The 15,230-nt window shown below is 39.4% G+C and overlaps 1 protein-coding gene and 1 long non-coding RNA gene across 5 annotated transcripts in view; one reads left to right on the forward strand and one right to left on the reverse strand.

Moving 5' to 3' along the window:
* The window catches only part of ctnnd2a (catenin (cadherin-associated protein), delta 2a), a 283,916-nt gene that overhangs the window by 172,936 nt on the left and 95,750 nt on the right, over positions 1-15,230 (forward strand). For all 4 annotated transcript variants that reach the window (XM_086305983.1, XM_086305978.1, XM_086305982.1 and 1 more), the window contains exon 13: positions 5,089-5,221. In XM_086305983.1, the coding sequence (XP_086162109.1) occupies positions 5,089-5,221 (133 nt within the window). The remainder of the gene's footprint in view (positions 1-5,088; positions 5,222-15,230) is intronic.
* LOC147321837 (uncharacterized) lies at positions 460-13,236 on the reverse strand. The gene is made up of 3 exons (XR_015131027.1): positions 13,121-13,236; positions 7,455-7,621; positions 460-516 (listed from the first exon to the last, which is right to left on the reverse strand). It is a non-coding gene; the product is annotated as an uncharacterized LOC147321837 (long non-coding RNA).

Raw genomic sequence — 15,230 nt, forward strand, 5'->3', positions numbered from 1 at the left:
AACAACAAAGAAGAAATCAATTATGAGTTGGAGCATTTCAGGGATGTAATATATATTGATTCCTCATTTAAACTGAAGGGGAATAGGTGCATCCTAATGATCCTAATACGGGCATCTGATAGCGGGATAAAGCACAACGTATGCTGTTTGAAAGTTCCTGTTTCTGTTGGACGAGGACAAGGGCATCCCGAAACTTTCCCACGTATTTCTAGCTTACCTCTCGATATAGGGACGTTTCCAGGGTGACTCTACGTAGAGTCACACTCATTACGAATCGGGCCATATGCTCAGCCCAAGAGTCAGCACAGGTGCGTGGCAATCACCGATCATGCTGCATGCTGCTGGGAATAAGGAACAAAAAATGTCAGAACAAAAAGTGACACTTGAGGTTTGTTCACATTCAATTAACTCGTTAATGTTAAACAAACAAACAGAAAACTGACTTAGAACATGAAGTAGGGCATGAACCTGACTGCGTGCCGTCTGAGCACCCTGGGAGAGCGTCTGAAGTCCACACTGTAGTAAAACAAAACCTGGTCAGTAAATGTAATCTGGACAACTTGATTTTTTGTTTGGCTGACACATTTTAGTTCAGTCATCTTAACTAGATCTAAATAAGCTGATGCAAGTATCTTGTAATATTATATAACTTGACCATGATGATTTAACCTACTGAGGTAAACATTATGTTGATATAAATATGTTTACAATACATACACCATAAATTATTGTCCCTGTTTATCAGTACCACCTTTTGCACATGAGGTGAATCTTCCTCCGTGGCTATGTACCAAAGAGAAACATAAATGTAACTTTGCAGCGTTCACATCAGCAGTGCTGGCTATTTTCTCTGGATAGCATCTTAATTAAGTTGCACTTAATTAAAGGAGCTGCCATTGAACTAAGAGCCACTGTTTGTGCATCTCTCACATGCAGCTTATTCGGGCATCTGTTTGTCTATCGAACTGCTGAAGTCTTTTTTTCTTTTTCTTTTTTATTTACCTTGGGTAGTACACTCTGTGCTGAGGAGCACTTTTTTTACACACACAGATTGATGCAAAATGCATAAAATAGCACCTCTCTTAGTTCAGTTCTGGGGAAAATAATACTTACTCACACTTAAGTATCTACATTTTTTACCACTCTTTTAGGCTTTTGACAGCCATTGGCAGTCAACAGGAAAATATTAAAATGAAAAAGACAGGAAGAAGATAGTCTGGTCTACTAAAATGCTAAATAATTTGATCTTCAGTGTTGAAGAGAATATCATTTGCTCCCCAAACCAATAGCCAACCTTATTCAGGTCCTTCATAGTAACTGCTTTTTCTCTCTTCTCTCTCCTACACTACCCCTTCCCTCTGCCCTCCCTCTGTCTTAACACAGTGATGAAGATTGATGTTCAGGTCCTAATTAGCATCTGCTTTAGTATGCACACTGCCAGTTTGTCCATTCCTGACCCTCGAATCAGTTAACAGACATGACAGGGCTTGTCCAATCAGATTAAGGCCAGAGGGACAGACTTCCTGTGTGGAGCTGTCACTCTAGATGCACTGTGGGCACCGCTGATGGATGTGATCTGGACTAGGAGACCCAAATCATTTCAAAATTGTGTAAAACATCATGCATCGTATTAGGTTGTGCAGACAGATGAATAAGATTAACTACAACACCACGACAGTGTGCTGTAAACGCCCTCAAATGGGATAGAAGTGGTAATAAATGAAAGTGACATGATGTGACAGCTTGTTGATCTTAAACCATAAACATTTTAGTCCTGGTTGAATTTGCAACACTTTTGAAAACAGGTGTCAGGCTCTGAATGTGTTTCAATATTGCAACCGTCAATTTGTGGATCTCTTTGCATTACTTAACTTCTCCAACTCATTTATTTCCCCTCATATAGCATCAGCCAATCAGTGTGAAATTCAACATTGTCAAGCATATTGTGTTATAGTGTGTGTGTGTGTGTGTGTGAATACTGTCTATCAATGGCCATGATGGGATTTCAGACTGAAGTTCAACTGTCTCATGAGACCTAGACATGAAAAGAGAGAGAGATGAAGAGAGGTTTAAAAAAAAGAAAGAAATCCTTTGATAGTCCTTGTATTTTCATGTGTGGTACTCTTCTATCACACTTTGCCTCCCTCAAATGTATGTGCGTGTGTGTGTGTGTGCATGTTCGTGTATGTGTGTGTGCATCAAAGCCCTACCATCACACAGCAGTCTTTTCCTTTGTCCCAGTTATATCACTCTGTCTCTGCCTCCGCCCTTCCTTCCCTTGCCACCTGCCTTTTTCACAGTCATGTCATACTGCTCTCCTGCCATACCTAGTGATTCCATTGAAAATATTTCACTGCAACACACCCCCGCATGCCTCAAGAAATGGCAAAGTAACCTCTCTAACCAGGAACATGAAACTCTGTGCTGCAGCAGTGACACCTAATTTATTCCCCTACCCACTGGTGTGTCATATCAAAAACACACAGCCTGGGTATAAAAGAGCAAAGTCCACAAATTGTTCTGTGTGGCATTTATTACCACACAAAGCAAAAAAATAATAAAAATATAACATAAAGAATATGGCACATAAGTGGCAACATATCGTGGTGCAGATTCCTTAAAAGCTGTGTGGGTATTTAATGTGGCTTTTGCAGTTATGTTGGTACCGCGTCTTTGATCCGTTTTTACTTTTCCAGGCTGCTGTTTCCATCCTGCTGTTTCACATCATTGGCACTTTGCCTTGTGGTGCATCTACCAGGGCTATGGCTCTCATTAGCACCTGTGTTGACATGACTGGCATCTCATCTGTTGTTTTCCTCTTTCTCCATCTTTTTTCTTTTTTCCTATTTTTCCTTTCCTGTCAGCTTCCTCTCGCTTGTTGTACTCAAAGTTGCCCCCAAATGCTCAGTGTTTCCCCCCCTAACTTTCACTCCTTATCCTCCCTCGCGGTTTCGCTTCTCTATCCTTCTCCCTTCTGCTCTGTTCCTCTCACTGTCTCTCCCTACCAGGGGTTTTTAATTAATGGTCGAGCCATGATGCTTATCTTATCAGCAGATCACTCTGCTTTCTATTAACTACACTGACAGAACTGGGAGGCTGTAGGGGGATGGATGACACACACTCTCATACACATACAGTGACATAGCATATAGTCAGATACATATATATGGCGTCAGTACACAGAAGTATAGACACAAAAGAATATATATGCACCTGCCATTACACTCATGCACACAAACAGACATGGAAGCAACAAGGGCCTCATAAACACACATCATGATGCTATCTTAATCTTGCCACACACCCTTACACACATAAACAAACTGCCCTGATGGTATCTCACTGTGTGATTTAAGGAACGTTGTTTGGGGGTCTCTCCTCCTAAATCCCCTAAATGCCTTGGGAATCCCTCCCTCTTCCTCCTTCTCTCTATCTGTCCTCTACCTCCCTCCTTCAGTCCTGCTTTCCAGCTGAATGAACACTTATCATTCGGCAGATAAACAGCCGTCCATGCTGGAGCTTGCTTTATCTTTGAGAGCCATGTTTACTCCCTGTGAATGCTCTGCTTTCCACAGATGTTTCATAGAGTGCATTCACTTGATCCGACAGAGATGAGCGCTGTGTCGAGGCTTCATTTTCTGCAGCAAAAACTATGGATGCACACACAATCTTCTACCCTATCAGGTTTAACTCCCCAGGCAGGTCAATTGTCCCATATTTACCACATTTTCATGTTTGGGTCGGCTGAGCTAGGAGGCACAATAAATCAGCAGTTTGCACGATAGCTTGATGGGGATTACGGTGAGACACAGTTTGCCACAGAACAGTAAGCATGAAGCCAGAAACAACAAAATCAATCCTCAAACATCATGATCGATGGGAGCCGCAAAATTTCAACATAGGTTTTCGTCAGATCGCATTGAGAGTTGGCAGTTTTCTGAAAGCACAGAGAGAAAGAAGCAACAGAGAAACAGTTTACAAAGTGATTATTGGAGAAAACATTACGGTGGATTGAGGCGGCACATGCTCGTGCACGAGTGTAGACATATCCAGTCGCCCACACTTTCACGCACACTCATAATTTCCTCATTTGGGGGGCCATAGCAAAACAATTATCAGAGGGGGATAATACAATAAAGGAGACCATTTCCTGTGTATTACCGAGGGACAAAACATTTATTTCACTTTGTCTAGTGTGTTCATGAGAGTATAAACTTCCAGTGGTGGAATGTATAGGAAATAACTGAAACTGCAGACAGCAAGCAGGCAGCAGAAATGCTGTCCTGTGCAGTTAGCAACACTTTTTGATTCCTTTTATAAGCTTTCTAAAAATTTCTCTGCATGCATCGCTTCATGCTTCTGCCGAAATCCTCTTTATTTGTATTAACTCGTATTTTGTCGCATCCATACAAATGTACAAATAAGCTGTTGCCCTTCAGCTTGACCTTCAAAATGATAATCCCTAGCATCTTCACATTTGCTGGTTACCTCTCAAAAAATTGTCACACATGGTTGCTATGACAATGCTCCAAATCATCCATCTGAAATAACTCAAAAGGTTTCAAAGATTTACTGTTATTCTAAGGAAATCCAGCTTGTCTTTTATTACGCTAAAATGCTAATACCATTTGTGGTTGATTTTGATCCATTTATTAAAGTTTTCATGATTGCCACGTGCTTAGCTTTGTGGCCTTATCTTTACTTTCTCTCATTTCCTGCACTTGTGTTGGATGAAAATGACGATATTTCAGCAAATTAGGCATTCAGCAGGTGATCTGTGTCATTTTTGTTCCACTGTGTTGCTTAGTTTCTAAAGCCTTCTCCCATTAGAAGTGAGTTTTCTTGTACTGAAAACAGAGCAGAGTGGATTTTGACATTTAAATCTCTCTTTCATTCATGCTCTGCCTTTGGATCCATCTGACTTTCTCTTTATATCCCGCATTAACGTTGACATGCATGGTTGAATATCTGTGGCTGAAAAAAAGTCTCTGATTTTATTGAACTACTTTTAGGTAATATTTTCATTTCAGTGAGAAACTTTGTTAACCTGCTGAAGGAATAAAAGTGTCTCTGTATGTCATTCTGCAGAGAGTTTGGGTGGAGAGATCCAGAGTTGCCAGAGGTGATCCAGATGTTACAGCACCAGTTCCCATCGGTGCAGTCCAATGCTGCAGCCTACCTACAGCATCTCTGTTTTGGAGACAACAAGATCAAAGCTGAGGTTTGTGTATACGTGTGCGTACATGTATGTCCTTGTCTGTGTCTATCAGTGTGTTGCGCAGGTTTAGTATCATGTGAGAATTTGATTAAAATCAGTGTTGCAAAGAAGGGAATGATTGTAACTTTTATAATGAAAGCCATCAAAATATGTGTTTGAAAAAACAGGTGAATAATTTGTGACTAGAAGATGCTGTCAAACCTATTCAGAGGAATGCTTTTGAGAAATAATGCAATAGCTAACCAGTTTCACACTGATGTTCTGCTTGATAAAGCTTGCCACAATCACCATTCTTAAGATGTGCATTCTACTGACTTGTATTTATTGAGGTAATGAAGCTCAATTAGTCCCGAAGCAGCAGGTTTGCCTCTCAAAACTAATTTTGCGGTGAAGCCCCTTTGAAACACTCTAATAAACCCTTTAATAAAGCTAGTGGCAATCTAAAACAGTGGCATTGGCACATGCAGATGCATTCAAATCTGCATCTCTTCCTTCAACAGACACAAATTCACACACCCCTCCACAGTCTACAGTACCTCTGAATCAATTTACAAGTACACGCGGTTGAGAACATTGACATGTTTTTTCTATATGAAATTAATTTCAGTGGAAGCAGTCAATAGCTGCAACTGCAGCCTAATGAAAAGTGATCCCATATAACTGTAATGCTCATTCATGCACAGATGTAAAGTGATGTGTGTCAGCACAATGTGTGCACATATGCAAATAGACATAACACAATACAAAACAGAAAAATTAATATTAACCTTCTGCAAATCAAAGGCAATTAAACATGTAAACATGCACGCGGCTAATTTTCATTCACATCGACCCACTTACCCACCCACACAAAGACACACGCAGGGATACAGAAATGCAATCACACTTCCATACAAAAACATCACACTTGATTCCTCTCCCTTCCCCTCACCCATGCAGCTCTGAAAGAAACCTAAGTGCTCGTGTCTTTTATAATGGATCCAATTATGCCTGAATAGAGGTGTCCAACAATGGTGAAAAAACATTGCGTTGACAGCGAAATCTTTGGCCTGGCTTCATCAAGTCTGTTTCATTGTCATGCTTTGGGTCCCAGGCGTGGCTAAACACTGTTTACACAAAAAGAGAATTCAGCCTGTACTTTGGATCACATCAAACAAAAACACACTTATATTCTCTGCAAACACGAGATACATTTCCACTTTTCCACATGTGCACAATGCACATGACAGCAATGCAGTGTGTGAAATATGATGCAATAAGAAACACAGTGAGATGTGCCTTAAGCTGTATTTCTTAAATAGTCTTTAATGAAAAACAAAGTTGATTGACGATCACTAAGCCAGATATGGGACATTAATTTGGTTAAAGATCCATTTGCTATATTGAAGCCAAATAGTGTAGTGTTTTTGTACACATACACACATGCACACACACACACACACACACAAACACACACGCATGTACACACGCACACACATATAGATATAGATAGAAAGACAGAGATATAGATAGATATAATATGATATCATGCAGGACTATGGATGAGTAGATGACCGGCATCCACACTGATCAAGAAACACCTGGTAGCTCAATGTTATAACATCAGTAGAGGACAGCTAGCTACCATTAAAGCTGGAGATCCAGAGTCTACAGTACAATGGGAAGAATAGTGAGCTGTATGAACATAATAAGCCAACTCTGATAGAAGAGAGCAGTTTAACTGAACCTGATAATACCTGCAGTAACAGAGGAAACTACTGATTGTGGCCAGACTCAAGTTAGCCACCAAACCAAGGGCACAACTCCCCCAGTTCACTGACAAAGTCCTATCAGAGGAGATTATTGCAGATGTGACCACTGCTCTGCTCACCATCCACACTACTCGTATCACAGAGCTATTAGATACCCCTGCCTCAGTAATCCTAGAAGGACTTGGGTATATGATCAAGAATGCGTGTAGAGAAAGCTCTTTGTGGAGAAGAAGGCTGGAATTTAAAATCAGAAAAGCTCAAAGGATATTAGTTGGTTAAGTGAAGTGTAGAAAGGCATCATGAGAAAAGTATAAGATGAGGCTCTGGAAACTGCCAAACGAATGTTACAGCTCTGGCTGAAGAGATACCACCAGAGACGCAGGAGGAAAAATATGAGTGGCCTTTTTCAAGGATGCTACCAGGATGTACTCTTAGTTGCAAGAGAATAATAGGAAAGACTAGGATAACAACTAGGACAGACCTACCAGAGCTGAAGATGTTCTCCCAGAAGAATATCTGGGAGAAAAAGGTGCACATAACACCAGCACCTAGAGCAAGAGCCAGTCAGCATCACAAAGGCAGACGTTCCTCAATGAGTTGTTGTTGGAGGAATGAAGAGCTGGACGGCACCAGGACTTAGCACGATCTACACCTGGTGGATGAAAAAGAAGAACACCACTCCATAAACGCGTGGCAGTACAAATTGAAGTAGTGGGACTACTAACAGCAGGTACTCATCTGGACTGGAATTATAGCAACACACACGAATCACATGAGGCACATGAGTTAATACATGAGCACAGCCTAGGGCGTAGTAGGGCATTGTAAATTACACCAAAGCACCAGCTCCTGGATAACACAGCACTACACTAGGACTGTAAGACCAGATAGACCAGCCTCAGCTTTGACTACAAGAAAGACTACAGCTCAATGCCACACACATAGAGACTGGAATGTTTGGCACCGTACAAAGCTAATAGCACACTAATAATGTTAGTCAGGAACTGGGACTGTGGGAGACCACTGGAGACCAAGTCCAAGGGAATTGCATAAGTCACTATCAAGAGGTGATGCACTGCCCCTACTCTTCATCACCCTCTCATGATCCACAACACGTAAAATCACTATATTAGTTTGTTTGGGGTTTTTTTGGTCAGCTGTCCTTTAAAGGTCCGCTTTTTCTAACATTTGACCACTTTAAGACATGCTACTTGTAATGTGTGTTGCCATTATGTGTATTTCAAGTTTCGATCCAAATCGTTTTTTAAACCATACCTTTGTACCTCTGGGTTTGAGCTTGATTTCAGTAAACTACACCCATATTGATACAGACCTGAATGAGACTCTGTTAATTACTTAAGTACAGCCAAAATCTCAGTACAGTTTTTGTTTGTAACTTATGTGAATGCAAATTATGTCAGATAACACTGAAATTGCAGGAATCGAGATTTCAGTTCAGAGTAACTGCTTGGTAAATATGTTGAGTATGTTAATTTTTTTCCCCTGTATGTTCTGTTGTCTGACAACAGGGACATGACAATATGTACATGCAAAGACTGTTTGGAGTTAAAGATGTTTGTTTATAGTGAATTCGGTTGTAATAAAATATAAGACGAGCGTAGAGAGTCAGAGAGAAGCAAACGGTTAAGTCTTAAAGTTTCTAAGTTCATAGTTAGCTTTTAGCATTACATTTTTTCCAGAGCTGATTACATTAGTGCCTTTAAAGAATAGCAAGATTGTATTAGTATTTCATCAAGTTTTTAGTTCAGGAGAACATAAAAGTATTAGTTTGGTTAGTTCAAGGTTTTTTTCCGCATCACCATACAGCCATTATTTGATATTTTACCAGAGCCATTACGTTTGTCGCATTCAACCTACCAGACTCCACTTACAAACACACACACAGACACAAAGTTTACCTTGGAGAAACTGGGATTTGCTGGGTGCCTCTGGTGTTTAACATATTAGTCTGATTCAAAAATAACGTGTTAAAATACCAGTCACACACACAAAATAAACTCATGAGGCAGAAAGCGGTCCTCTGCCAGCTAAAATTACCTTTTAGAGTTCAGTGGCTTTAACCAGAACAACAGTCGTCCTTGTCAAAGAAGCTCTGTGAGCTTTAAAAATGCTTTAAATACAAACTAATTGGGAATTTTGTTGTTGTTGTTACGAGATGTTTTGCTGCTGAACCTCCAGAGCAGTATTTTCAACATCCATATTAGCAGCATACTATGGTATGGTCGGGTAACTATGGACAACTTTTAGCTCAACTCATATTGGTTACATAATGTTTTACATAGAAACAGAGGAAAATTCTTACTTCCTCCAGGTTTTCATAACTCATATTTTTTTTCCTTTCATCTCATAATATTATAAAAACTAATTTTCATGATAAATCAATTCATTTCAATCAAAGGTAAATATAAAATAAATGATCATAACTGTCACTGCTTCATAATTACTATTAGTATCATTATGATTAGCTTGGATGTTTAATAACATTTTCTTTTGTTGTCAGTTATGTATCTTTTCTCATCTTCAGAGTTGTAAGAAAGTGACTTTTTTCTTTCATTTTAAACAAGCGAGAGTTTAAAATGTCTGTATGACTATCTTTGCTTTATTACAAAGGCTTCCAAACACATGAAGTGGCATTAAATTGTCAATTGTATTCTCTCCTGCTTATCAGCAGACAAAAAGAAAAATGTGTTATTAACTCTTTGAAGCAAAGACAAAGACCAGCAGGGGCGCACGTTGATTAGCATTACTTCAATCCAGTTACACACATGGGCTTTTTTTATGACCCGGTCTGTGCCTGTATTTCAAAAGAGAGGTGAGGTTTCATTTGATGGAGTTTTGTCCATGACAGTCCCTTCTTCTCTTTAACCACAGGAAACATAATGGCACTACTGACTTCCTGGATTTTTGTCCACATCATTTGTTCATTTTGACTTCTCCAATCACCCAGCAGGGAAGTAGACAGGTTTATATCAGGATGAGTGCGTTGCATGATTACAAGTGTAATTTTATGTGTCGGTGAATTCAAATTAACAATCAGAAGAAACGTTTATTTGCAGAGTAGTGCCAGGATTTTAGTGCAAGGGGAAAATTCCTGTCTTTTTTTTTTTTTTTTTTTGTATTTCGCCTTTACTTCACATTTCCTGTCATAAATTTTTTTAGCTCACATGTACGTCACATTTTCATAGGAACTCACCCAATTACGTTAGCAATATTACATGTATGTCACATGGATGGATTTGTGTTTGTTTGTAGGATTATCTGATACCAGAATATCCTGACAGGAGTAGTAGGATATAAATTTCGTTAACAATTAAGGTCACGGTTTTGTTTGTTTTCAATGTTGAAGGTTAGATTGTGTAACAAAGACACAGTTTATACATTCTATTTTCTGCTTCTCAAATTTGGCAGACTACTAAAGGACAATGAGCTGTGAATGTTTTAGCGAGTCACTTTTTTTTTTTGTGCTCCCTAATTTACTTCAAAGCTCTGTATTGATTTTCTTTTTCCAGAAATTATACTGGCTATTAAATTCAAAAAGTTGAAATCACAGCTTTTTATAACTGTCTATTCATTTTATATTGTCTAATCTGTGTGTGTCACTCCAAAATCACTACTGGCATTTAGGAAATTAAAAGCTTCTCTAACAAAATAATAACTACTTAATTTTGTATTGTTGTAGCAGGTGATTTAAGACATTACTCGACAGCACTAAGATTTCTTCTTTTTGGCTATAGTGAAAAGGAACCTTGTGATTTTTTTTGTCATTTGAAATATTATTGCATTAAGTTGTGATTTCCTGCCTCACTTTATATACATATAAAGTTTTAGAAGCATTGTTTTAGAAAGATAATGTACAGGAAGTCCTGCATTGTAGTATTTACTTGGTTCTTGAGACATACAGTGACATGTATGTGAAAGTAAATGCTTTTTGCAGCTATTTGGTATGACTCTGGATTAAGAGGCTTATATTCTCGTATTTTCAGTCACAGTGAGCAGCTGAATACAGCCACAGTATGGTTCCTATTCACTGCTAAAGACATAATCTGTAGCAGCAAATACAAGTGGAAAGATAGAAACAGAAACCAGAAAAAAATAAGTTTTTAGAAAGAAAGAAGAAAAATATTGGCGAAAAAAACAAGAAAATATTTCCCTATGATATCTTGGAACTGGTACATAAGATGACACAATGTTTTGTTTCTTGGTCGATGACATTTATATGTGCTTGTGTACAAATGTTTCAACACAGGTATGAGTGGACATTTTAGATTAGATGTGTCAGTGTGAGCATGTTTTAATTTACAGTTATATGCATGGATATTTTTCTTTTTCCTACACAAATACTGCGAGCAGGAAAGAGAAGTCAGATATAGAGAAAGTGAAAGAGAGAGAGAGAGGCTGTGTTTCGTGTGTGTCTGTGTTTGATAAGGTAGATGGAGGTCTGGCTGCAGCCTAGACTGCAGAGGCAGCTTGCCAAATTCATCTTCAGCATCATTTATAGCATCTTTAGACACATACACAGTACAAATGCTGTATCATCCACACACATAACTAAATTCACACCTACAACCAGTTATATGCTGTATATTTCCCACAGAGTGAATTAAAACAGAACCATTGACATGGCAGCTAATAGATTTCCTTTGGGTATGCAAAACACAGGCTCACAGTCTCAACCTGAGCTTTAGTTACATCAGTAATTCATTTTGGGTTGCAGCCATATCAATATCCATTTATCCAACAAGCGGCTTGATGGGGGACGAATGTGACCCCTGACTCTTTGTCATTTCTCAGCCTCAAAAGAATCAGGCTTTAGATTTTTAGGCCGTGAACTCTACAAATGCTGTAAATATCTGTTCAGTAGACATGAATGCGGAAGATGAGAAATGCAGCAAATGATTCTTAATGATGCTGCAGAAGTAGTATATGTTTCTGTCCCTCTTCACAGCGTATTTTCCACTTAGCTTTTCCCCCTTATGTACATTTAGGTTAATAAGTTGGTTTTAAATCAAACTGTATGTACGTGTAGTTAAAGTGCAGACTTTCAGCTTTACTTCAAGGGATTTAGCAAGAACCTATGGATATCACTAAACGCTGTGTTTCCTCCTTTGAGATGCTCTGCCACTGCCAAGCCTTTACTGCAGCTACCTTCAAATACTGCTTGTACAGATTCAGTGGGTTCAGTTCAGGCACTGATCATTGAAGGCTACTGCATGTCTTTGCCTTAAGAAACTCTTGTGTTGCTTTTGGAGCATCTTTTTGGCCATTATCTATTAGATGTTTTCTGGCATAGTTTAATGCATTTCTGTTACTGACTATAACGAGTTGTTATCTGTTAACATTCATAAAGGCATCTTTTGAGCCAACTTTAAAGACTTTGAGAGTCTTTGAAAACATCCTTGACTTGGTTAGAGGTTGTGAAGGATTTTTCTTAACCAAGGAAAGAATTCTGCAATCAACCACTGTATTTGCCATCTGTGGACTTCCAAGCCTGTTGATGTTGTTGAACTGGCTGGTGCATTCCTTTTGAAAATGGTTGCAGTTCCTATACAGTTAATCGAATACTTTTATTAAAAACCGTTGAAGTAAAGCTGAAAGACGCTTTAATCACATTTTGATTTTCTAACCTAACTGTAAGTGTTGCAAAAGTACCAGCAACATACTTTAATTAAAAACATTTTACTCTATAATTCACTCTAATTTTTAAACAACCTAATTAATAACACATACATTGCTGCTGTGAGGAATAGTGTTTGCTCTGTTTTCTCTGTTAGCTACCTCGTCATACAACAAAGCCTCCAGTATATTTGTTACAGTACATTTTCACAGCTGTGAATTTTTATGCTGATAACTCTATGAGAATTAGCTGTGTCCCTGCCTCAGAACAATATTAGGTAGCCATAGGTTAATGGTTTATTTGGCCCAGTTTAAAATTCTCAAGAGGGAAATGTTAGCCCTGGGCCAAAAACTCAATTAACCAAAGGTTGGAAGGCTCTAAATTGCAGTTAGCCCTAGGCTAAGTGTCAAGTGAAGACAACACAACCCCTTGTATGTGTGTGTATGCTTGCCTCTGTGTGTGAATACATAAACGGTTAAAAGGTGTGACACATCTCCTCTCTGTCTGCACACTCACATGCACCCTGTCTGGAGCTAGTGGTTAATGCTGAAGTTCCATATGTGGTTAGTCATAAACGCTTGTTAAGCTTCACGTGACACCGTCTCAGGTGCGTGGCACCCATGTATCCCACTGCCGGCTTTCATGCTGGCAGCATCTCTGATTCTCACAATCTCAGCTGTCACCACTGCTAACTGTTACCACGGCAAAACTGTCGCTATGGGTTACCAATAGCCGTGTCCACCGCAGAAGAGCGTGAGACAAAGACAAATCAATCAGCGCTTCTAATCTTCTTTACATGAGGAGCAGGCACAGAGGTATTGCCAAGCCTTGTATGTAGCTCAGAGGCAATACAAAGTGGAATAACAGATTAAGTGTGACATAAACACAAACAGGGAGAGGTGCACGAATTAGCATGGGGAAGGAAAAGGGGAACAGGAGGAGGGGAAGAAGAGCAGAGGTGGGGACTAGAGGGCGTAAGAGGGGCAGCAAATCAGGTTGAGGAAATTGTATGGCCAATCTAGCAAGGTTATTTTGCCATTCACTGCCTTCCTTAATCCATTTTAATTGAATAGATAAGCAAAGTCATTTTGCTCGATAAACTCCTGCTGTGTCATGAAACACCCACATCCTCTTTGCCCTCCATTTCTCATGCTTTCTCTTTCTTGTGTCACCCTCACTCTCGCTTTCTCTCTTCTTATGTGCATCTTTATTATCATTGGTTATTGCTTGCGCTTGTGTGCACACCTATTTTTGACTTAATCACGCTAAAAGTATGAGTGCGAGTGTGCGAGAGCCAAAAAATGAAACAAAAAAAAGCCTTGGAAGTCCATTCATGTCTTATTGCTCGTCTGCGTAGTAAAATCCATCCATCTGGTGCTTCACATTGAAGCAGGCATTACTAATGAAGTATTTTCTATATTTAATGTCCCATGTTTAGAGGGGAAGGTGCTGAAAAATATTAAAGGGTTTCAAAAAGTCTGAATATGCATCTAACTGTGAAAAACTGGAGTTATCTGGTTGAGTAAGTCTGTCAGTTGCAGTGCTCAAGAGATTAAATAAAAGTGGAGGCATGAGGGACACACTCTCTCTCTCTCTCTCTCTCTCGTTTTCTCTCTCTCTGTCTCACACACTAGTTGCTCCATCCTTGTTTCGACTAGTCTCCTGGAGATCTCAGCAGCCTGTTTCTAGTGATTAGCGCAACACCCCTGTCGACTGGACCAAACACAGGCTGATTTAAGCTCTTTGGCCCCCTAAGGCTGATGAAGATCCCTGCAGTGGAGAAGTGATGTGGGAGGTTTAAAAACCACCAGCATAGGGAGAGAGCAATATGTGTCGCGCCATGGGGGGAAGGCATTATGTGTAACGCCAGAGTGCCCTCATTGTGATCCCTACTGGGCTAACAGTCCTGACTGCCTCGCCCTCTCACAGAATCGAGATATAATCATAAATCTAAACTGATTGACTTTGTTTATTTCTCAAACTGTGGCTAAGCATGTTTCTCTTTATGTGTATTTACAAGGCAAAAATAGTAGCAGACACAAGGCAAGTAGTGTAGCTGGGTACAGATTTGCTGTGCAGTTAGGTGAGTCGTCATGTACAGTTTAAAGAAGTGTTCAATTAATTTAATTTTTCCCTGCTATGCCTGCCTTTTGGTGGCTGAAATACACATTTAAAATAAATCAAGGTAACAGATGCATGGTTTTGGAATGTGTGTGTTACACGCCTTCTTAAAAAGGATAAACAACCACTAGTCACTGAATCTGTGGAGGCTGGCATGATTGCCTTTCATCTTTTAGTCATTAAGATAAAAATTTAACGTTAGTTTTCCAATTCATAAGTGAACTGTTCATGCATATCAATTATCATATGCAAAAAAAAAATGTGATAAAAGGAAACAAAAACCTAAGAAGGGAGGACAACCACACAGAAAAAGTGCCGGGTAACGTGCAGATTCTATAACATACAGGCACACACAAGCAAGCCTATTCTTCCCTAATCAGTGTAATTAAGTGTCATTTTTTGTTAAAGCCCAGTCATTAGTATATTTAATTAGCCCACATTGTGCTGTTAATCTGATTGGCAGGACTGACAGACACTGGAGGCTGTATACACACATGCGCACACA

Source organism: Aulonocara sp. 'chitande type north' Nkhata Bay, linkage group LG9 (assembly GCF_057382095.1).
Source record: "Aulonocara sp. 'chitande type north' Nkhata Bay isolate Kocher_YH1m ecotype deep benthic linkage group LG9, A_spYH_male_GT1.1, whole genome shotgun sequence".
Taxonomy (NCBI): domain Eukaryota; kingdom Metazoa; phylum Chordata; class Actinopteri; order Cichliformes; family Cichlidae; genus Aulonocara; species Aulonocara sp. 'chitande type north' Nkhata Bay.